The sequence below is a fragment of the Grus americana genome, chromosome 3 (assembly GCF_028858705.1).
Source record: "Grus americana isolate bGruAme1 chromosome 3, bGruAme1.mat, whole genome shotgun sequence".
Taxonomy (NCBI): Eukaryota; Metazoa; Chordata; class Aves; order Gruiformes; family Gruidae; genus Grus; species Grus americana.
The window spans coordinates 85,078,837-85,104,221 of NC_072854.1; the positions used below are offsets into that span (position 1 = coordinate 85,078,837).

At 36.0% G+C, this 25,385-nt stretch overlaps 1 protein-coding gene across 3 annotated transcripts in view; it reads left to right on the forward strand.

Moving 5' to 3' along the window:
- FMN2 (formin 2) overlaps nt 1-25,385 on the forward strand; it is a 161,666-nt gene that overhangs the window by 13,125 nt on the left and 123,156 nt on the right. For all 3 annotated transcript variants that reach the window (XM_054822144.1, XM_054822145.1, XM_054822146.1), the window contains exons 2-3: nt 6,320-6,486; nt 19,176-19,323. In XM_054822144.1, the coding sequence (XP_054678119.1) occupies nt 6,320-6,486; nt 19,176-19,323 (315 nt within the window). The remainder of the gene's footprint in view (nt 1-6,319; nt 6,487-19,175; nt 19,324-25,385) is intronic.

Sequence of the window (25,385 nt, forward strand, 5' to 3'; positions counted from 1 at the left end):
TCAAAGCTTATGAAATCTCTTTGCTGTGTGAGCATTTCTGATCTCACTGAAGTAAAAAAAAAAAAGGGGGGGGGGAAGTCAAGCCGATTTCAGCTTTTGAAGACGTAAGCAGTATGTGCATGAGTCAAGTTAACCCTTGATGTGACTCTGAATAGGGTCTTCAGAACTGGTGTTATACTAAAGTTGCTCACTCTGCATTAGGAACAATTAAAATGGAAAGTCTGTCTCCAGTCTGTATAGGTTAAGATGTGCTGATGCAGCTGCTGTGCTAATGGTGACAGTGTGGTGTAGTGCTCCGGTTGTTAGAAGAGAGAATTGCTGGAGACCGGCAGAAGGGGGAGCTTTTGGAGTATGACTCGTTTTGACCACTATTGTCAACCTGTGCTCACTGACAGCTGTGCTCCTGGGCTTTTGCAAATGCAGTGTAAGGAGGATAGGAGACACGTCTTTAAAGATAAATGTGAGGTTAGCAGCACAATCCTCAGGGAAACATTAATGCAAGCTCTGCTGTAGTGCAGTGCCTCAGTGCATGCATGCGTGTGTTTTTCAGTAGGACTGTGATACTGTAGTTTTCTTCTGTTTCTCACTTCCGTTCGTGCCTCTCCCTCCCCTCAACAATTAAGCAAATATGCTCCTGATATTGCCAGCTCTTAAGGATTTTATTGCTCACCTAGTAGCTCTTGCAAAGGTAAGCCTTCTAAGCAGATTGGACAGGAAAATAGCTATAACATGAATTCATTGAGTTGGGATTTCCCTGTATTTCACTGTGGACAGTACTGAACATGCTTTCAACATTTAATAATTCCATAGGCAATCAAGTGTAAAGCAGACTTGCATTTTGGAAGAGTGTAGATCCCTATGTTTAGTGTCTGCTTGAGGAGAAAAAAGTTGCCCTGGAATATAAGGTTATTGTAATAGAAAGAACATGCTTCCTTCTAAAATAGGCAATCTCTCCCATCCAAAGTGACTCCTAGTCGAGGTCATGACAGCCAAGGTGGTTCAGGTTATCAGTACCAACAGCCAAGGTCTGGAGCAGTTGCTGCCATATGGAAGGAGGCATAATACATGCACACAGATACCTCTGCAGGCCAAGGGAGTGTGTCTGTGGCTGTGTCAGGCTGGTAATGAGTGGGATTATTATATGAAATTATTATATGCATATTATATATAACAATATTTTACAATGTTTCATTATTATATGAAATAATGTTTGTAGAATGACTTTTGATGGGGGTAGGCTTCCTTTCTCCCTCCACCTTACATTTGAGTAAATATGGTTGCAGTACATCTAAAATTGAAAATGATCACTCAAGAATACAAATACTTGCATGTTTCAAAAAGGGAGACAGTGTTGCTCAAGGCTTGGTCATAGGATGAAATGAAGACCTGTAATGTCATATAGGAGATGACAAAATCATAGTGCTTCATCTTCATGGGAATGGGAGGAAGTGGCAGATGCCATGGAGGTGGAGAACATGGAATTTGGAAGCTGAGCCATGGCAGCAAAAGTATCACAAAATATCCACAGAAGGCCGGAGTACCTGATACATTCAAACTTAATATCATGTTCCCATTCTTTTAGTTAATTAATTGTGTAATCCTTTGTAAGAAAAGAAAAAAATCTTTTTATCCCTTAGTGGGATTTAATAAGTCATTCTAAGCTCCTAAAAAATAACTTACAAGTTTATAGTTATCTTATTTCCTGAAGAGTTTTGGCAAGATCCTCAGAATACTGATTTGATCTAAGGCTGAAACTTAGCTACAGTTCTTCTCTAGTTCAAAACTTGATATGCCTTCCACCCCTCACCAAATTGATAATTAGGGGAAAGGTAAGAATAGGCTTTAAGAATTTAATGACCTGGGATTTCTGGGAGGAAAGGTTGTTTAAAATACAGAAAATGGGAACTTAACCTTTTAGGGATAAAAAGAGGTCTGAGAGATCTTTGTTCTTTACTGTGTTCATGGTGTGTAAAGGCAACCAAGAGAAATTGCTTTACCATTGCGTTTAAATCCCTGTAACAGAAATCAGCTGATTATTTAATAATTATGAAATCATTAATCATTTAGTTATCCCAGGTTATTTTCAACTATCTTCACTTATTGAAGGTATTACCTCATGTAAGTTAGGAATATGAGGTGATTAATGGTGTCTGATGAAAAAGACTGTTGCTGTATTTTATTTATAAACCAAAGATGAAAAATTGTAGCTCAAAATCTTGCAGTTGAAATTGATGGGAATTTAGCCTATGCATTAAATATGGCTGTGGTTTTGGTTTTGCTGTTTAACAAATAGATTCAGGGATTAACATTGTACAGTCAATTTCATGTATATAGACACAAAGTCATTTTAATTTGACTTAATTCCAAGTATGTGTAGTGCAGATAGATAGGGTGCTGGCAAACCTTTTCTGGTTCCAAACAAAAGTAGTTAAAAGCCTGTGGAGTCTGGTGTTAAAGAGGTATTTTGCTATAGCTAAGCAAAAATATAACTTTCATCTTGCCCTGAATCAAAATCATAAATGCAATTCCTGCTGCTTCACAAACATCTCTTGCTTTGACATCAGTGCAGGAGCAGGTGGGCTCAGAGGGCAGCGGGGTGGGGGCAAATTTGGCACCAGCCTCCCCAGGCTGCAGAGGATTTTGGAGTTGGAATGCTTCTGCTGTAGTGACAACTGGCTTTTACCTGAAAGTAGGTGAAAGAGAAATATCAAATGCCCTTAACAAGGGAGGAACCACTGCTTGGTAAGCGGTGGCTTTCAAATGTTGTGCTCCCACGTAAAATAGCTTCAGCCCTGTCTGGAGCTACAGTGCTGCAGTGACTCCATCTGTTAGGCGGTGCAGCGCTGCGTGGTGTTGTCACTCATTTCCTCAAGGCATTCTCAAGTATTGACACGCTTTCTTTTGGTAGAGTTTACCTCCTTACTCCCCTTTAAGAAAAATACGTATCGTCTTTTTTATAACTTTGGTTTTTATATTTGATGGGGGTTGGGTCATTCTGACATTTGTAATGACCATTCAATTTGATGATAAGCCCTAGCTGGTTAGGTACAAAACTTCAGTGGTTTATCAGTCTGTGCTAAATATATTGCTCAGTAAGTGCTTTAAGCATTGAACCCATTTACTGTTGATACAAAGATTTTTTTTCACAGCTGTTCACAGTGAAGCTATTTCTGTATGCATTGAAAATTGAATTTTTTTCAACTTGTATTTGGTAAAATGTGGTAACTGAACTGGCAAACGGTATTTCTGTAATTCAAATTTTTGTGTCTGTCCTCAGGTCTCCATAGCAATTGTAAGGAACACAGGAGCTGTGTTAGAGCACAGTTTTATCCAAACGTTATTACCTTTGTGTTAAGAACCTTTATCTTTTTTTCTGACTCAATATATATTTGATGCAAATGACAGCTTAGTAGTACTAAAGGTAGTTTGAGTTAAATGGTTGATTCTCTTACGTTAAAAAGTACTAGCGAATATCATTAAATAATTTTTACTATTGTATTTATTCCAAGACTACTAATATACTACAGAGAACACTTCAGGTTCAGATGGACAAAATGATGTAAGTAATATAACGTACAATAAGAGAAATTAAGTTCATTCATGACTTTTTTTACATATATACTTATTCTATTTTCTCTGAGTGCTTAAGTAGGTTTAGACAATAATTGCTAAGCAACAATAGTTCATAACCAGTATACCAATTAAACTGCAACTGAATGGCAACTAATATTCTGAACAAAGTATTTAATCTTGAGCAAGACTGTTAAGAAGTGCTACAAAAATGAGCAAATGAATGGGTGGATTAAGAAAAAAAAAAAAGCCTGATTTCCTGTTTTGTCATTTACAGTTATTATTCCTGTTAATTAGGTTAAAGCAAAAAGGGGAAGGGGGCTATTCTGCTTCTAGGTCTCCAGGAGAAGACTCCCTAAACATGAAAAAATTAGTTAAATATTGAAACATCCAGACAAAAAAAAAAAAATCGTCTGACATTCAGAAGTCATGGATAACATTTGAATATTTAATATAGCATCAATAAATGTGTAGGTTTTTTGCATAGTCCTTTTTTTAAGTGTGTGTGCAGAGTTCTCTCCCTCTGGTGTATTTTTTTAGTTATTATTTTTTCTTCTATACATTTTAGATAAGTGTAAAACATTGACTTCCTCATTCATCCTCATCGCTTGCAGTCTCTCATTTAGCTAGACAACTTCCCATGTTGTTGAACTTTACTCAGTGATATAAGGTGATACTATGGTAATATGATGTGCTTTGCCCCAGAAATGCTACCTATTGGTGCTCTGGTGCCATTGTGATGCCAGTCCTGTACTCTTATTTTTTTTCTAAAACTGGCTTAACCTCAGTATTTATGGCTAGGAGAATCCATTTATTACAGTAAGAGGGCAGTAGTGGGAGAGGAAGTTTAGTGGTATTTTACAGCACCGCTAAGCATTGGCGACTATGACCCCAAAGAAAAAACGATTAAAACAAATCACAAAAATGTCTGTGAGCGGATAGCTCCCTATTTGCGCTTTGCTTCCATGGTTTTATGCTGTTGCCTTTCTTCGTGTAGGGGATTGCTGTACATTGCTGCAACTGTGGGTAAATTGTTGTTAAAAATCACAGCGCATACCACTCAGTAAGAAAGCCCGTCTTCAGTTAATTAATGACTTTGAAGATTTAAGAACTGAACTGTATCTTTAGCTAAATAGAGGCATATGCTGAATAAACAAGTATGTTATCATCACCTTATAGGTGGTGAAACCAAGGAACAGAGGCAAACTAATCAGCAAACATAACAAAACTTGTGTATAAGTTTATCCCCTAGATTATCCCCTTGAATGTACTGTATTGTGTCTAATAAAAGGCTAGGAAACAAATAATTCAGAATTACCAGATCTTTATATGTGGAGAGGAAAATCTTAGAAATAACTTCTAACACTTTAATGTATTGTTTATTTTAGGCTGTATTGCCACATGAAGTTAAAATAATACAGAAACCTTGGGCTAAATGTCACTTACAATATCCTTTTTTAAATTGCATCCAGATGTTTAAAAGAAAAAAATCTTTTTAGTATGTTCAGAAAGCCTGGGAAATTTTACATTTTGAATAAAATTAACATTCAAACAGAAATAATGAATTTTTGTGTTAAAAACAGTAGTATTATCATTATTATTTTTATTACTACTTTAAATGACACTAAAATGCTTTCTTAATGCAGTATATTTTTTCTGGAAAATACCTTTGGCTTCCAGTGAGCGGGTGGAAAAAACAGACTATAGCAACTGATTTAGGTACAAACTGTATTCACAGCTAGTTCATACTAAAACATGAAATTAACTTTATTACTCAGTTGCCTTTTCTCTTCCAGTAGATCTATTTCATCTCTTTATTTGTATCCTGTAAATCTGAACTTTGGCATCTTTTGACATTTTAGAGCTTAATCAAGCAATTTAATATCCTTACAATGTAGATTTTACTACAGCCTGTGAATATGACTTATTTTTTGTAGTCTCTTTTTGGGTAATTGCACACAGCACAAAGGTCTTTCAAACCTCTAGCATTGTCTCCTGTAATATACTTTATAACATATGCTCTCCTTTCATGCTCTGGTGAGATAACAAAGAAAATGCTTTCATCATGAAATCTGGCCCTGTAATAGGAGTAAGTCTCTTTGCTCTCTCTTCAAAAATTTTACTTCTCTGAATTGCTGCTTGTGGCACTGCTTTTCAATTTGGAGCACTCTGCTGCTCTGGAGCTGTATTAAATACAATTTTAAACAGAATAGTTATCAGGGGGTTTTGTTGTTGTCGTTGTTATTATTCTTTTTTGAAAGTTTCTCCAAAGAACTGGAGCAATTTCTTAAAGACTATGATCATTTTATGACTCAAAAAACAAAGGCTCATTCCAAGAGTTGGGAGTCTTGATTCTATAATAACTTTGTGCGACACCCTTGGAAAAAGTTACTTCATTTCTTGGTAATATCTTGGTTTTCCCATCAGGACAATTGTATAATATAAATAAATAGGAAATTGGTGCTACAATAGCATCTCATGGTTTTTGTTCCTACTCTGCAGTGCAGCCAATACAATGTACATTTTCTTGAATGTCCTAATTAATCAGGCTACAGATAATTTCAAATTATTGTATAGAAGCATTTTATATGAAAGGCTTATTATCAGATACTTTCCTCAAGAATTCCTTTTTTATTTCATTTTTTTTACCTCTAATAGTTGAGATTTTCACTACACATTGTAATGCCTTAATTTTTGTGTGCTGTAGATAGCTACAAATTCTTACTGACCTGTGTCATCACCTTGGCAGGACGAACTCTGCTGGAAAAGCTCTTCAGCCAGCAGGAAAATGCACCACAAGAAGAAGCAGAAAAACTATGTTCTCGCATTATTGCAATGGGTCTTTTGCTTCCATTCACTGACTGCTTCAGAGAACCATGTAATCAGAGTGCCCAGCAAAGCACACCCACCTTTGATGTAAGTACTGAAAAAGTTATCTTTTGTCTGTTTTGCCAAGAAGGACATGATTCATCAATGGCTTATCAGTCCCAAGAGAGGTCCGTTAGTCCTTTTGATGAAAATTACCCTTATGAGAATGGGCAGCTATTTTTCTGAGCTCAGATGCGTATGCTTTTGTGTTCAAGTAAGTGTAAGATTTAAATGTTCTCCCATAATATGATTTCTTAACACTTTAACTCATATATTAGTCTGCTATACTGTTCTTTATCTGTTGTTGTCATTAAGTCTTTTTCTTTGAATCAAAGCGCTCTATAGCACTATCAACATTTCAATCCAACAGCTGCTTCACCAAAAATGTAAATTAAAGGAACAAAAGAAACAGAGTGTCACAAAACTTTAGACAACCCAAATGGGATGTCTGTGCTAGAAAATCTTTTTCCTTCTGAAAAGACTTTTGATACAAAATAGTGCAGGGGTCAGTGCAAATTTGCTGGCAGCCCAACTACAGTGTTATTTGTGTCTTTGGGCTACCTGGCTGGAGCACTGTTATTGGTGATGCTTGCATACAGTTACAAAACTGTGGTGTAGACATCATCTAACATACTTTTCCTTCCTCTTGGATAATGAATTCAACATTAGGATGTCTTTCTATTCTATGATACTGTACAAATCATAAAGTTTTACATTGAACTTGTTTTCATGATCCTTGCCATTAAATTTTATATTTGATACTTCTTTGTACTGTTTTATGTGACTGAAGATAATCAGGGTTTTTCTCTTCACTAACTTCAAAATAATGTACAAATATTAACTAATCTACTTAATACCTTACTGGTATAGTTAGGATCATCCCTATTCTACACATAAGCTAAAGTTTGGTTGGAAATACTCAAAAAATGGTTGGCATAGATATGAGAGAAAATGAGTTTTTTTAATTCTTTAAATCTTTCTCATGTTTTCTAAAAAATAGCTTAAGAACTATTCTTAAGATCTAAGAATAAGTTTAGAACTAGTGAAGAGAAAATGGGTTGAATAAATTTATTTGAATTCTTAAAACAAACAAGCTTTCCTAGATAACCTAGCTTATCTACAAAATCATTCATGGACACTAAAAATATTCAACCTTTATGTTTTTTAAAAAAATAATTTCAAACTGTTTTTTGAAATTAATTGAAAAATGGAATGTGACTATAAAACTGAGGTTATTCAGGCAACTTTAAACACTTTCAGATGGAGTGTGATTTTTACTGGAAAAGACATGTTTCTTATTTTTCAGGTGGTTTAAAGCAGTCTGGCAATGTTTTCAGTTCTCCTGATATTACCATATATTCAGCTAATTTTTTCTTCTTTAGAGTACTGAATACAATTTTTATTTCTTTTAAGTTTCTCCTCACTTATAAACAGATTAGAAGTTTGGAAAGAAGCGGAAGGGGCTCTTTTGTTAACAGGTATTCCATGCTTTGTCTGAGTAAGAGAATTACTCTAGTTATCTTTCATTGGCCGCATCTAACAGGATGGACTTTCCAAAAAGAAACAGTAGCTTAACCTAGTGCCATGTGAACAGTGTCTCAAAGTCAGTGATTTAAGATGTTGCTGGCTTAGCAGAGATCTTGATTTGAATTGGACTATCAGTAAACCACAAATCCCCTGTTACTGTTTTTCAGTATAAGTCCCCTAAATAGATCATGCTCCTGTCATGTCAGAAGTGGTGTAAAGCCCCGTGTATGTGTATGCAAGTAGTAGTGCACCCTACTTCAAAGGAGCATACATCTGCGTTGAGCACTAGGATCTCAACAACTGAATTTCACATGGTACAAAGGTGAGAGTTGCTGTTATTGAGTTTGAGAATTTATTTCTACTTCAGCCTTGGTAACTGCAGTACAGGAATGCCTACCTGTTTATTCATTACATGCCCTACACAGGAGAAAATGTTTAGAATCTGCAGCATAAACTCTAGTTGTTGCAAACTTCAAAATTTGGTTTCTCTTAGCTGATTTTGCTTCTTAGAGTGAGTAAATAAAATATCTTACAGAAAATAAATGCTAATAGTTACATAAGGAAATGGAAAAAATTAACAATTAGTGTGAGAAAACTTATAGTGATACTGTATATTACTTAAAAAAACACATGCAAAATCTTTGATTCATGTCACCTCTTGTGTCTCTCTCCATGTCTGTACTTTGCTGTTTTTCTTATTTAGGTTTTTTTCTTTCTTTTTTTTTTTTTTAATTCATTAGAACAGGACTTTACTGTTGCTCTAACTGTTAATTTCCAAGATAGAGAAATTAAACTAGCCTTAAGTAATACATAAATTTCACCCATCTAGAATTAGGAGATATATCATCTTTGCCCTTACTCCAAAATTGGGAGCACAGCCAGTCCCATATTCTTCCTTCATGTCTGAGCTAATCAGATCTGCCTCCAGTTCCATCCTGGATTGCCTCCAGTTTGGCTGATGTCCTTTTCACTCAGCTGAAACTGCCATCAACAAAGCTCCTGTAACCCTGGCCTCGTCCCAGCCAGGTTTGTCTGCCACCTCGTTGTCCTTCCTCCCTGCTACATTCAGCCCTGGTGCTTGCTTGTGCCTTTGTTACTTATTTGGCTGTTTTGATTTTTGTCTTAGTCTGGTTCTTATACAGTCTCTTAGGTCACTCCTTTAGCATGGGTTGGTTTGGGTTTGGTTTTTTTCAGAAGTGCTAACCTTTTTTCCACTGAAATCTTTCCTTGAATCCCTCCTTTTCCCCTTTTGTGACTGATCCCGTGTATTTCTGAGCTTTAACTTTTTATTTTTTTATGTTGGATAAAATCCATCATTCCCTTTTTGCTTTGTTTTTTGAAGATGTTGGGTTACAGTTTATGAAAATAATTCAGTAAGTTTTGTTCACTCTATGATCTATTGCTCATGGCTTGAGATGAATATAAACAAATTATTTAAAAGTCCTATTTTCTCACTCTGATCTCCTTTTCTGGATGGTCTCCAGTGAATTTAATTTAACATGGCTAATGCTGAACTCTCTGCTGTCTTGAAATGTTTGCAATTGCACACTCCGATTATGTTCTCATCTTTATTACTCATGCCCAGTGGTCACCTTTAGTTTTCCCTGTCTTACAACTGTGTATCCAAATCTTGTGTCTTGTTTTCTCAGTAACACACAAGAGATCTGGGTTTTTTCTTTCTTCCAAGATACTCCAGGCTTCAGTGTGGGTCTCTCCCTTACCCCATTAAATAATTGTACACAACCTCTTTTACTTGTCTCATTGGATTCTATTTCTTTCTCTTCCACACTGACTGGAATTAGGCAATGCGTTGAGAGTGAAGACAACTTTCACAGCTCTTAGTGTCTTGGGCTAGTATTGTAATGGCTCCCTGAAGCCAGTTTAAATTAAATTCTTAGCACTTGTATTTCTGGCATAGATTATGCTTTGTGGATGTGATGTTTACTCCTTTGTTAGTATATGGCAAACATGAAGGACCAACAATTACCCAAAATAAGCATAAATCTTCAGGGAACTAGCAGTTGTCATCACATTTATGCTGAGGATGGTGTCCAGTTTTCAGAGGCTTATGGCTTGATCAGATTTTGGACAGATTTTAATGATGACTGGAAATGGCATATTGCTGAAGTATCTGTGACCTTCTTGTCAAATTTGAAGTCATAGCCCAAAGGATAGAAACTTTAAATCTGTTTTAAGAACTTATGAAAAAAACTTTCATGTTCTATGTTGACCCATTTTATCAATTATTTCTTTCGAAACAGATTGTGGCAGATACCCAGAATAAAAGCTTAGTCTGAAAAACAAAAGTTGAACAAAGCTTTAAAAGTAACAGAAGCAGACAGGGTTCGGATTTTTTTAGATGTTTCCTGTTGAGAAGCAGTGGAAGCTCTTGCTGTAGCTCTTTCTACCTACTCTTCTTAGAATGTAAAGAGTATCTTAAAGAGTAGAGTAATTGTACGATGGCAGATTCACTGTCTAGAAATATGATGCCTTTTTTGCTAGTTTCCTGACTCCTGCAGAGGCTGCTAATTATTGTCTCATGGATGTCATGACTTCTTATTTGGCAGACTATCTTTACAGCCTTTCATTCTTCTGCTAGTATTTTATAAAAGAAAAAAATAGGTTTTTTTTTAAAAAAAAAAAAAAGGCCAAGCAAGCAAATGTACGACATATAGAAAAATAGGTTAGCAAAAGCCTATTCAAAGAATGTTCTCTAAATAATTGCTTGTCTTTTGAATAACTGTTGCCTGTTTTCCTTTTAAATCTTTCCCTTTTTTAATAGTTGTGACTTGTTTACAAGTGCTTCTAAAGTTTCAAATTAAAATAGCCTCTGTATGTAAGAAATTAATACTTTGTTAAAAACTCCGTCAGTCCCAAATGACTGTGTCATGTTATTACATAACTGTATTTCTGTAGCACAGGTGTAGTACTAAGCTTTATTACCTCATTGTATTATCCTACTAGATTAAAATCAACACAAGGCTGAGCTGGCTACACAGTGCATCTTTGGCAAGAATGTAACCACAGGCAAGTTTTGCAGCCACCTGTTGGAGGATCACAATTTTCAACAAGTGGAGATCTCATCTCCCACTTAGCTCCTCTGTTAAAGATGTATCACAGAAGCTAGAAGATTGCTACCTTTTGAGAGCCATCATTAATACCTATAAGTTACACATATTTGCATTAGAATTTAAACTGTTTATGCACCAGTAAAGAAGATGACATTTTCCTATCAGTGAAAGGCAACTTTGTTTAGCTTTGGAGTGCTATTAAGAAATACTGACTGTACATGGTGTTTGCGTTTTATCCAGTAGTTGCAATTACTACATGTCGTGGATATCTAGTCCCTAATTATGACTTCCCATTCCACAATTTCCAGTTCACACTGTGCAGTCTTAATCTATAGGAATTTTTTTCCTTTCATAGCAGATTTCAGCTTTTTTTTCTGACAAGCTTTCCAAGTAGTATTGAGTGCTGTTTCTGCACATTAGGTGTAAAACACTTAAATTCTCAGTGAAAACTTAAATGATTTTGTGATAGAAGCTTTCTATTATCATTTTGTATGTGCTTTTGACAAGAAAATAGAGCACACTTCAATCTCTGTTGCACGCTAAAGGGTCCAACAACTACTTTTTTCATGTGGCACTAACCAGCAATATCTTCTTCCATGTGTCTCTGAAATGCACACTTAACTTTCATCTTTCTTTATTTCTGGTGTCATTTTGGTTGGACTAGCTCTCTTTACATCTTTTTCAGTGCTTTTGTTGAATGCTGTTACTGTGTTGAGTACTGCTGTTAATGCCTTCTTGCTTTATAAATCATTTCAACATAGTTTATATTGAAAGAGCTAAATGGACATCTTCTGGAGAGTGTCTTTATTTACTATGTTATGATGTGATTTTATACATAGGCATGTTTGACTGTTCAGGATAGGGACTGCCCCTTGTCCAATTTGTAGTTATGATGCCTGACTAGGTTGTCATCTGTTTCTGAAATAACACTTCCACAAGGAAGCAGAGCGCCAGACAGCATAAATGGGAAATGCTATACAAATGACTGTGTTCCTATTATCTCCTGGCCACCTGTGGTGATGCAAATGCTTTTTAAGGAAATAGGGACACTGCTTGTTTGCTGCTGAGTAGCAGCAGATGGTGGGACTTTGCAGGTCAGCTGGAAGAGGAGTTAGTGACATGAAGACTTTACTTAATTTTCACTTATTTGCACTGTTTACACCAGTCTGAAAATTAGTAGTTAAGCAGATTGTGGACAAACTCCTTTCTCAGAAGTCGGAGAGCCAAAATACCAGTGATCAGTTTCCAAAGAGCAACTTTCCCAAGAATTGACTTCAGCTAGGAGAACTTCTCTTCCAAACTGCAGCACAAAGCTGGCAACAATGCAGCATTTCTTCAAGTATGCTTTCAATGCTCGGGAACAAAATGTGTGTGACTGAACATAGGTAGTCTCATGAAATTTGTCACGGCAGTATACTGGGGGTCAGTAGCGAATAAGACTTTAAAAGTTAACAAGTGAAAATTGAGGAATAGAGCAGAGTAAACAGGTTGTTTAATCTGCTGTCTTAATCTTTGTTTGTCATGTAGGTTACCATGGCAGTTGAGTTTGGCTAAATCAAAGCTCTCATGTCTCCTCTTCCTTTTCCATTGCCCAATCATACTTTGTGACACTGTGTGTTGTGGTGAGCAATACTGAATGTTCCTGAGTAGTAAAATGGAAACAGTTGGATGATCACTGGGCTGAAGTATTCATGTTCTGCGGTTTCCCTGCTTCCTTTGTTTTGTTTTGTTTTTTTTTTTTAAATTTTAATTACATATTTAGTTTACAGTTGTTACATCTAGCCCTGCAGTCTTTTAGCCTTCTCTTTTTCTTTTTTATTTTTCTTTCTCCATTCCAGTTACTTGTGGTGATGCTACTGTATACACTTTCAACTGAGGTATTTTATATATAGGATGTTGCTAGGTTTTCATGCTTCTTTTTGCAGAGAACATTGTTTACTTGCTTGTTATTCTGAAGAACTGCTTCAGGAGGCATATACTGGATGTTAAGTTTATACCACCTCTTTAAAATTTTCAAAATCATTGTGCATAGGGTGAAGATGGTAGTCACCCTGTCACCTCAAGAGATCTTTGTATTTTATGACTTTCTGTTCACTTTCCTAAGAATGACATAACACAATGTCTTTTTTTTCTAGCTTGGAATTGAGAATACAGTGAGAGTTGAATTTGTGTATATTTCACATCTCTGTAATCAAGAGGAAGTTTTTACATTTTTGTATGGAATAGAGGTGAAAGGAATTTCCTAATGAAACAGATTTCTTTCGAAAATTCAAATTTGTCAGATTCCAAACTTACTGCAGAACTGTGTCAGTGTAAGGGAAAACTACTCCTGATGGAGAAGATTCTTGCTTCAGCTTAGAATTTCTGGAGAGAGTGAATGAAAAAGGACACAGTATCAGATTGTCTAAGTAACAGCCGATTAACCTAGTTGTCTTGGGATGTGGTCTTCTAAGTGGTGGTTCAAGTCAGATGTGTAAAGAGGCTAGATCTTGAGGTTCTACTGTTTCATAAAAGGCTAGCCACTGTTCCCTCTTCCAAGGAAAGTTTGTTGTAAGCTCACCAGTTCAACCCCTTCAGCCATACTAAATGTAGAAATTGTTGGGGAACAGGAAGACCAAGACAGTAACTCTGAAACTGAATGAGAATAAATGTGGAAATCTGAAATTTAGTTTCCTGATTTCCTTTCCCCATGAGGGCCTTAACTGTAGGGCAATTAGCTCTGTTGGCCTCTCATATCCCCAGGACACAATGTTGAAATCTGAGCAAAGTTTGATAGGATCAAGCAAGTTTGTTCTGTTTTGTTGAGGAGGTTGACATCATTCCACGGGAAAGAAATGTTTCATGATTTTTTTGACACTTGAAGTATTTTTGAATGAATTGTTGAGGCACATCAGTTTTCTGAAAAGAAAAAAAAAGTCACTCAAATAAAATGGTCATGCATCAAGTTTAGTTCATGAGGATAAAGTGCTACTTCAGCCATTTATTACAGCGTTATGACTGATTTGCTGTTTTTCAGCCTTGGAAGGCATCTGCTCGCTAGTACAGCCAAAGGTAGTACAAGCAGAGCGCCATGTTAAATCACTGCTCTGGTTCTGTCAGTAGTCAGAGCTTTGTTACTGAACATCTCCTCAAAAAGTAAACTGCTTTCCCCATTCTTGATAGTATTGATTTCTTTATTTTAATAGCTGCTCAAAATAAAGCAGTCTCCTGCTGATAAGAGCATTTTGAGGTAGTTCGGCTCTAGTTTCTCAAACTAAAACCTTGTTTGTCCAATTGACTATTTATATGCAGTGGGAACATGCAATTGGCTTCCTTTCATTTTGCAAGTTGTATACTTAGAATGGTTAAACTTTCTGAGTGTGTGTGTGTGAGAGAGAAATCCTTTCATGCACATGAAACAATCTAAATGACAAATAGTTATATGCAAATGTGGAACAAGCTCTTTGGAGCTTTTACCCAGGAAAACACCACCTGAGTCATGGAGTCTGGCCCCTGTTTATCCCAAGTACCATAAAATGTAATTTCTCTATGAGTTTATCTAGCTCTATGTTAAATGCAATTATAATTTCAGCTCTTCCCATTCAAAGGCTGTCCACATCCAGACTGATTTGATGAGTAGGAACCTTCTTCTAACTACCACTTGGTGTTTAGTCCTGGCCCATTTATACCTATCTGTGCATCTGCCTACTCTTCTGTCCTCCCCTCTTCAGGATAACTTTGAAAGTTTGGGGTTCAAGTGAAAAACTGCTCAAGTTGACTATTTGAAATGAAATGTCCTGTAAGATAGGGCTTGATTCCATCATGGCTTAGCACAGGAGCACTCAGGGAAGTTAGCACCAATGCACTCTAGTATAAGAAAGTTTAGAGGTACTGCTAACGTGCTTCCCCCGTCTACAGCTGTGCTGCGCTGAAGAGCAGAGGCTGCTCCTGATAGCAGTGTACTTGTGTACAGCCCCACCTTTCCCATCTCACCATGCATGATCTGACTGGCTTTTTTTTTTTTTTTTTCCTTGAGAATTGGCAAAATACTTCTGGTCAGATTTCCCCTCTACCTCCTTGATTCTTACATTCATGCCTTTGTGACTAGTTTGGACAGATGTATACATTTATTGCTGTTTCGACTCCATCTCTTGTACCCCTTTTAAGAATTTCTCACAATGGCTATCTTTGTCCTTTCAACTGAAAGCAGATAAACAGTTGATTAAAAGCTATGGTGGCATTTAACAGAAGGTCATGTTACCTGCATATCTCCAGGAGCAATACAGCTGTCAAAAGCAGAGCTTCAAGGTTGCACATTATATTCCTACGGTGAGGGATATACTAATCTCAAATTCAGTCTGTGGCCCAGGGAACAAACCTGGTCTCTGTTTCTCTTCTGAAAGTTCAGGGTCCACTAGTATGCCTTCTGATGCTGGCTGCAGGTCTAGCTTATTGCCCTAATTCTGGGTCCACCAGCCTCTTTCTAGATGTCATTTGCTTTGACTGACTGACTTTGAGTAGATCACAGCGTTGGCTTCCATCTTTAAAGATTAGCAGGAAAGCATATCTTTAGCTCAAGCAATGAAGGAACATAATTAATATTTAATATGTTATGGACTTGAAATGTAACACTGTGGTACCCGAGAATGAAATTTTGTTACAAAAAGCCATTCTTTGTGCCTAGTGATAGCAGGCTGGGAAGAGAGTGAGTTAAAGTACAGACCTGACTCTCTGTGACTCTATTGTAAGCACTAGCCTCTATAAGTGGTAAAATGCCTATTGATTAGGTACCATCAGATCCTGCAGGCAGTTTGCCTCGCCCATGTGCGAATGCTCCGCAGTTTTAAGAACCAGTGGAAAGTGCTGTGTAAGGATATGTGGAAATGCGAACTCTTCTTGACATCATGTTTAGTGCACTGGGCTCAGGCAGCTTTCAGCTTTCAATGTCTGCCCAGAAATGAGTCTGAATAAATAAGACTGGGATCATTCATTGCAAGAATAACTTTTTTTCCTGAAAGAAGTGCTTTAAACACTAAATAGTGGAGTCTGAGCAAGATGAAGTGAATATTCCAGAGGTATTCAAAGCTTGATCACGGTAAGAGTATTCACTGGCTGTACTTACAATGATATCTAGTAAAAATTGCCTCTGAAATGAAAAAATTAAAGGACAAAAAGTTGGATGTGGAAATCCAGGTTTGTGGATGCTTATAGTACAATTATTAATGATAAAATCAAATCTAGATTTTAAAATTTGGATTATTTTATTTCTTTTGCTGGAATAGTACTTCAGCATCATAAAATTGGCTGTCTATATCTTTCTTCAAAATGTTCTAATAATCATGCAAATCTATGGCATTATCAGATTTGGAAAAGGAGAAATGAGATGGGTTAGTATATTAACTGACAAGGAGCTAAAGACAAAAGGTAAAGAGGATTAGATTTTGGACAGTATCCTGAGTGATTAGGAATTAGAACGTTCAAATGATTCATCTCTTTTGAAGGGCACGAAAGTGGAGACAGGGTTAATCTTTTCCCATTCTAAGTGTAGTTTATGGACTATCAACTCAAAGCCCAGACCTTCAGGCTACATTTCTGTCGTGAGGGTTTTTCATATTTTGAGTTATGTTTATAAATTTGCAGGTAATCTGAATGTAGCTGTTGTTTAATGCTTGTTTATATGCTGAACGTGGATAAATTTTGGCTATAGTGCTAGTCCCTGCAAGGCATTTTTGCAAGTTTACGTTTACCTCTGTAAATTTCTCTTACATGATGAGTCTATTCCACCATCCTTCTCTATGTTGAATTGTGAATGAAAAGAATGCCAAAACAAAAAACAAAAAATCCACACAAACAAAAAATACTATCCCTTATACTCACAAACTAATCTCCCATGCTGAGTTAGGGGTCTGTTATGGAGTTGTGCAATGTCTTAATTTATAACTGTTCATAGTTTATATGCTGTAAATTCTATCAGCTAGAAAATAGGTACTTCATATTTTATTACTCTCATAATGTATCCCATCTGTACCATAATTGAGACATACTATGATTTTTTAAATACATCTTAATTCATATAGACTAATCATACTTCAAAAATTTGTTATTAAATGATTTTACTGTACCTTTCAAGAACTGGCATGGTGAAATATCATGTCCAGGAACAGTTTAACTGTTTGTCTTCCTGCTTCATGCTATGCCAATGTTGTCTACAGTCTGTTGTCTTCTGTTTTATTGCCCTATAACCCTACGTGTAATCCTGTTGAAAGTTGACTGTGTTTACCCAGGTAACCCTCTATAGAGCTTGTTCTTCCCTGTGTTCCCCGGACTGCATAAGGTAGTAGAGTGGGCAAAAAAAATTGTTCTTGCTTGCCTCTGGATGACTCTTTAGAATCTTCTTTTCCTCTGTGTTTTTGAGATTTGGATGGTGCAGAAATAAGACAAACAGCAAAATCCAGCACCTTTTCTTTTTCTTTCCACAGTATGTACTGATACGACTCTCCCTCTCACTTTTACTCCCACAGTTCTGGAAAACAGGGAGAAACCCGGAAATACATATCCTCCAAAAAGCTGGAATTAGACAAAGGGAAAGTACTGAGTTACTGAAAGAACTGCATTAATCAAGCCTGTTTGGATATTCAAATGTAGTAGCATAGTAATGGGGAAAGGACAGGCTTTTCAAGGAACATAGAGTTCAGGGCTATGTAAAGAACCTGATGTGATTTTGTGTTAAGCTTTTTATCCATGTATGTTTACCTTTATCTGAGGTCTGCGTATAACACTGGATTTTTTCTATGTTTTTCATGCTGGAAAGACCTAATGAGCTGCTTCTGACCCTGACTGTTTGAGGCACTTTCTGAAAACCAAAACTTTTAACTTTATAACCAGAATTTGTCTATTCTAAGTGAGTTACTCTCAATAGAATATTATCACACTTACCACAACTTATTTTTAGGCAAATAGAAGCTTAGTCACATGCAATAGCAATTATCCCCCCCCAAAAAATGTTAAATTATTTTATTCTTCTCCCTGCATGTCTCTTCAATGTTAGTATCTATGTTAAATTTAAAAAAAAAAAAAAAAAGTTTTAATCTAAAAATGAAATATGCAGCAGAACAAATATATATTACCATTTTTTTACTCAGGCAATAGCGTGAATGAAGAATAAGGAACACAATCTTTCTAAGGAGATACTACTGTGTGATATGACTGTATTTTCATCCTGTGCTTTGATCCCCCCCCCAGTTTTGTACTATAATATTTGCATATTTCCATATTACTCACTAGGATACTCATGAAGTTGCTGTGATTGATCTCTATACAGTATTACAAATATTTAAGCAAAAGGTGTGCATGTTGATATGTACTGTAAGTCATAAGAACACTTGAATTGTGGTCAGCTGAAATCTTTCTGTTGGCTTAAAGCATAAGTTTGCCCTAGTTTTCATCAGACAGTCTGGATGTCTCCTACTTTTAATAAGTGAATTAAACTCAAATCTATTGAGTAATAAGGATATAATCTGATTTGAGCCCAGAGGATTGAGAATACTTTTAGCTGTTGTTTTTGGGTTTGGTTTTGTGGTTGGTTTTTTTGTAAATATTTTATTCTAAAAGCAAACCCACCTTTTTAGCTCCCTTTCTATGAATATGGAAATGTAAATGACAAAAAAATGTTGCAAAGAATAAATGTCTCGGTTTAATTCAAGCTGAAATAATCCTGCTGCTTTTTCTTGCTTGTGCATTTGGTGTAAAAAAAGATTACATAGTGTGGACTGAAATATTTTTCTCTAACCTATAAACTAACCATATGTAAAGAAGTACAGTCATGATGGACAGAACCTGTTATCTCTCCAAGCAAAGAAGTGGTAAAGAGTTCCTCAAAAAAAAAAAAATATGCTCAACTGTACTGTCATTCTGCTGTAGATAACTAAAATATTATATATTCTATTGTTAATTGAGGTAATTGCAAAACGGAAACACTAAAGTCTTTTAATATGGATTTCTGTTAAGTCTTTGTCAGGAGAAGAGCAGCATTAAAACAAGTCTGCCTTGATATAGGGGTGGATATTGAGCTATTTGTGTTGGAAACAAAGGCTTTGATATTTTGAGTTTGTCTTTCTATATGAACTTCTCAACTTTTTTTTTTTTTTTTAATAACCACAGCAAGACCAGCTTTATACTTGGGCTGCAGTTAGCCAACCCACACATTCATCAGATTACATTGAAGGAAGCTTTCCAAGGAGAATTCCATCTGTGTGGCCCCCACCCAAACCTCCAGATGAAGAACAAAGACTCAAAATTACGGAAGAAGGTATAGTGCTTGGACATAGACAAGATATATGTATGGCATAGTGGGGAGCTGCTGTCTTTTAGTATCCAAGATATAAACTTAATATCTTCTAACAAATACCTGATTTTGAAGATCTTGGATTAGCTTCAGAAATAATGTGAGCTAGTATGAATCTAATAAAAAATATTCAGCAGAAATGCATGCTTTTTGTTAACAATGAAGATGTGCACATGGCATCTGCTGACTAATGGATTTTACCAGGTGTTGTGACCTTTGTTCTTTTCCAATTTACATACCTTCAGAGCCATGAAATATGGGTACTTTTCTCTTCTTAAAAATATGGAAAAATTCAGAATATATCACCACTGGTGGTATACTGAAAGTTATTAGGGTGGTGTAAGGTATTCCTATGTGGATTCAGCAGTCCCCTGCTGACAGAGAGGGAGGAAAAGTGTATCTAAAAAATAAATTGAGGTTTTATTTACAAAGTCAGTTTATCTTAAAATTTGTGAGGTTACCAGCCAAATTTCTGAAATCTTCTGCATACTCATTAAAAGCTTTGTTTAAGCTGAGAATTAAAACAAAACCAAACAAACCCCTCTTGTAGCTGACAAAGAAATTTAGAAAAGAATTTCAAACCTGTTTTCTGTTAGTAGTGTTGATGGGCAAATACCACAGGTTCTTGGAGGCTTAGCTTTGCATTAGTTAGTATTCAACAGTTCTCAACACTTTTAGGCTGCATTCATCCTCATGACCTTCATGGAGAGAGAATGGGTATTCTCAAATTTTCCATTTCCTACCACTCCTTTTTCTCAGTGCTCAGACTTGAAGAATTAAGTCATTATTTCAACAGATCTCTTTGTATTGCTTGTAGGCTTTGGGTGGAGTTAATTTCAGATTTGCTTCTCTTTGGGACTTCTCTACCACTTCCTCTGGAACACAAGCACAATATTCCTTGCGTGGATACCATTTATCATGGCAACACTTCACTTTTACTGGTATCACTTATTCCAGTGTTCACAAGTGATGACAGCAAAAATGCAATACTGCTATATTATTCTGTTTATGCTGTGGCTTTTACCAAAGCAGCTCTATTAGTGGTCAAGGAAACATTTCAGCATCAATCTCACTGATGCAATTCAGAGTGTGGAACGCTGCAGTACTGGACTTTTAGGCTAGTCCAAATTTTTTTACTATTAATCTAATATTTTATGCTGTATTTAATGAAAGTACTGTCATACTTGGTAGAAGAATTCATTGCCGTGTAGGCTGAGAGGACAATTTGTGTTTCTCAGTTTGGAGGCTCGGACATGTGATTGGAATATTTATGAACATACTCTGCACTGGAAAAACAAAAGGGTGAATATTTTATTTTGCTTTGAGCTTTTAGTCCGGCAGACGGTGGTGCAAGATAACAACAGTTTTGCTGCTCTAAAATCTAAAGGAAAGTTGATTACATAAAATATTTTGAAATGTAAAGATTTTTTGCTATTTTTACCAATTTCAAAGAGTATTTCCAACAAGAGGATAATAGTAATAACTTTTAAATGTATTCATTTTATACATTTTTTTTCCGTCCTATGTTGTTCTATTTAATATTATACCTACTAAATGAATGTAATATGTACAGTACTTGTCTGTTCCTTATCTCAGCCACTACCTTGTCAAAACCTGCTAAAATATTAAGAAAATAGAATTAGAAGTGAAATGGAAAATTGCGTATTGCGACTGTTTCTAAATGGAACTCTAAATAGTTCTCAAAATTTGCTTGAGGTACTGACGCTTTAAAATATTATTGAAATTTTGGGGTTTTGGTGTGAATTTGCAGTGTAGGGCATGGAGGGAAAAGGAAAAATTATCATTGTTCTGAATAATATTTATGTAGATAAATAATTTAACTTTTCATTTGATTGTTCACATGCTTGCCATGTGGAAGAACCTGGAGGTGAGTCATCTTTCATGTGCAGCCTGAAGGATGAACACCTTCCCCAAGATTTGTAACTAAATTAATTTATGTATATATGGCTTTGAAAGGTGCAGAGGGCAAGCATTTTTTAAAGGGTTTAAATTACTGTGTGCAGAGTAGCTGTATTTTGCTTTATATATAGTTATTACTGTATGGGTTAAAAAGGTACACTATTAACATTAGAGACAATGGTTTATAAACAAAAATGCCCATTTTGGACAAATGTATTGATCCAGAGAGGAATGTAGCAGGATATTTTTATATGTACAGTCTTTATTTTTATTATACAGATGTTAGCATGAGGACAATACTAGGCCTTCAAGGCAAAAGGAAATTCTGCAAGGTCTTAGGTAATCTGTTCCTAAATTAGCAAAGTAGTTAATCATCTTTTTAATATAGTATATATAAAATAGCTTTTGCGTGTGTTCTGTATTATGTGGAGTGTTGCTGGGTGTGAGGAAAGGACTATTAGAGTGGTCAGGGTTTGTTTTTCTTTTTTTGTCAGGTTCATTGGGGTTTTTGTTTGGTGGGTTTTTTAGGCTTTTTTTTTTTTTTTTTTTTTAGTTTGAGTGTTGTTTTTTGGTTTGGTTTTTTTTTTTAGACTGACTATTTATTAAAAAAAATGAAGTTTGGCAATACCTAATATGAATTTGGGTTCAAGCCAGCAGATACTTATGCCAAAAAATTTTTTGATTTCTAGATTCAGAAAAGTTTTTGGGCAAAATAAGTCAATATCACCAATAAGATTAACGTGTATGCCATTAATTTTCCATCCAAATACTCCAAATCTGTTTCTGTCGCTTCCTAAACACAACAGGGTATTTGAAATTCAATTATTTTAATCCTTTGCTGATGATGCTATTCCACTTAACATATAGAAAAAGGCAAGTATGCAGGCACTAGAGCCCAGACATCCTGTCCCCCATGTGACTGTGCTATCTACCTGGGCAGAGACTCAAAGATTATACAACTTCTCCTGCAAAATGAAACTGTCCCAACACACTAAATCTCTGTATGGGTTTACGCCCTGAAATCTAAGTTAGTCTTTTTAACAATACTAGGCTTGTCCAGACATTTATTTCCTTTGTTTTATGAAAAATGAGGAAAAAAAACAGTGTTTGGTTTAGGTTAGAGGGAAGGTTTCATTTGTGATATGGCACTTTTTTCCTTTCCTTACCCTTTTGTTTTTTAAAGTTTTTTTGTTGTGGTGATGGGGTTTGTTTTTGTTTGGTTTTTAGTTTTACTTAAGAAAGATAAAACCCTGTTAGTTTGCTGCAATAAATTGTATTTGGTGAATTTTGGCAAACTAACCTTAAAATTAACTGCTCGTATTACCCTGAACTCAGCTTGTATTTAGAACCTGTTTTAGAACAAGACCTGTCTGAGATAAAAATAAGCTAGGCAATTCTGTCAAATTGTTACATATTCACAAATATATGGGAGCAACCTGTTCCTATTTTTTTTTTTAAGAATTTTTGAGTAAGAGATGTAATTTGTGCCAATTTGCGCAATGGGAAACATTACTTTTTAAGATGTGTGTGTACATGTCTTGTCTAGTACTAGAACATTAGTGAAGCATAAAACCTGGTGTGAGCAAAGATCAAACTCATCTTAAAGTTTCTCTCAACCACACAGAAATCTAAAAATCACATACACAGGCCCTGGGGAGATGACCAATGCACAAATACTAGTGAAGTTTTCCTGGTTTTGCAAAGCAATTGAGGAAGGGTTAGACAAAAAATGTTCTCTTCCAGATAATTTGTAAAACAAGTATCTCACAATTGCTTAGTTTAGAAATGTGTTGTGGTTTAACCCTGCAGGCAGCTAAAACAACCACACAGCCATTCACTCACTACCTGACACCCCTCTGCCCGCCCCCCCACCAGTGGGATGGAGGAGAGAATTAAAAGGAAAAACATAAAACTCATGGGTTGACATAAAGATACTTCAGTAGGACAAAAAAGAAGAGAATAATAATAAAAATCATGATGTCATGTGGTATGGGAATATCACTTTGACCAGTTTGGGCCAGCTGTCTTGGCTCTGTCTCCTCCCGGTTTCTTGGGCACACATGAGAAGCTGAAAAGTCTTTGACTGCTTGACAACAACTAAAATTGTGTGTTATTGACATTATTCTCATCCTAAATCCAAAACACAGCACTATACCAGCTGCTAGTAAGAAAACTAAATCTATCCCAGCCGAAACCAAGACAAAATATTAACACTCTTCCTTCAGAAGAGACATTAATAGCTTTTACCAGAAAATAATCATTGGTTTTGGTGTGGTTCTTTTGGTTGAAATGAGGAGCGAGTGTCCAATTCATAAGTAGCATCCTGAATTTTCTTCAGTAAACAAATTTATCTGAAAGTCAGCAGAAAGGCGGCATGACTTATCCATACTAAATACTTGTCAAAGTGAGAGATGATGAGTTATTTCCTGTTAATGACAGCCTATCCTCATCCAGCTTTTTATGACTTGGAATAATTCTGTCAGATGAGACTTGAAATGCTGTTTTAGTAAACAATTAAAAAAGTAAAAAAGGTTGAGGACTGTTAATTTTCAAGGGGTAGCCTTGCAGCACAACTGCCACTGGCAATGAAACTTCCCCCTTGTATGTCTCACCTCCCAACAGCTGGGATTGTCAGAAAGCTGTGAGGAGGCCAAATGTCTAGGAATTATGAAGCCAGAGGTTCCGGACCACAACTGCTTCACTCTTCCTGCAAATGGTCAACAGATTTGCCTGCTGTATAGTGGTACCCTTAAAAGATACAAGGATGTGAGAGACACATGTTCTCTGGGCATGCATAAGAAAAATACGTCTATTTTTGTCCTGTATACAAAATTAGGTTATGACCGGTTAGAGAGGCATCGTTAGCAGTAACTACTAAGCTGGTTAGTGATCTTGGCACTGTGGAGCTGCTGGGGGTTTTTTTTCTTTGTTTTTTCTAGTTATCTCCTATCACGCAAGGAAACTGAGGCACAAAGAGGCTTTTTTAAGTTCAGAGAAGAAATCTGTAGAAAGGTCAGAACAGAAACCAGAGCTTTTAATTGAAGTCCTGTGCTTTAACTACAAGACTCTCTCTTCCATAAATAAGTTTTTAAAAAGTCTTTGTTATTCTCTGCAATGGCTTACCAAAAGACTTGAGGGTCCTGACCATGTATTGGGTTGTTACATGTTTGTGTCATTTCTGTCAGAAAATCTCTTATTTCTTTTATCCAGCAGCCAATGAAATTACAGCACTGCAGAAACAATGCAGGAATATATAGTATGTGCCTCTCACTGAAAGAAATATTAGCACAGTCTAGGTTTTAATGTAATTTCTTTTGTTTATATAGAAATGTTTTTATGAAAACAGACATTTCAAAGACTAGTATTCGTGGATGGAATAATTGTTATCCAGGTTTTAAAATAAGAAGGGGGGCGGGGGAGGGTGTGTCTTATGTTTTGATGCCCATTTTCCACGTAAAAAGTGCAGATGAAAGTTTAGTCCCACTGTTCTTTTATTTTTCGTTGTCACAGTGATAGTTGAAGATCTGTAGTTCCATTTAAAACTATTATTCTGGGACAATTTTTTTTATCCATTTAAAAACAGTAATTAAGTGAAGGAATGCTTAGATATTCATTAGGATTCTCATTAGTTATTCCAAAGTAAAAAATAATTGAAGGAGATACAACTAGAATGAAGTACTGCTAGTTCATTTTTCAATGTAAAAGAGTAACATGGTCAAAATTCCAAAAGTCAAATTAATGCTGGCTCTTTGCCCAAAAGAGAGCATGTGGAATTCAGTACAAAGGTGAAGAATTAGTTTTGTGTCCTCAGTCTGAATGTCCCCAGTTCTGGGAAGCTCTGACTGTACACTTACACAGTAAGTGTACTACCCCAAACCATCCCTTTTGTAAGGCTGAGATGTTTTAGACAGTGAATAATAAAGCTAGGAAGAAATCGAGTTTTCTCAAAATGTATTTGCAATGGAAAGGCCAGTTGCATTCAAACACACTTTTAAAATGTGAATTTAGATCTTTATCACTATCTCATCGTGGAGATTTCAAATTTTGACAGTAAGGCAGAGGCAGGCCAGTGAGGATATGAAAAAGACTACATAGCTGCCAACAGT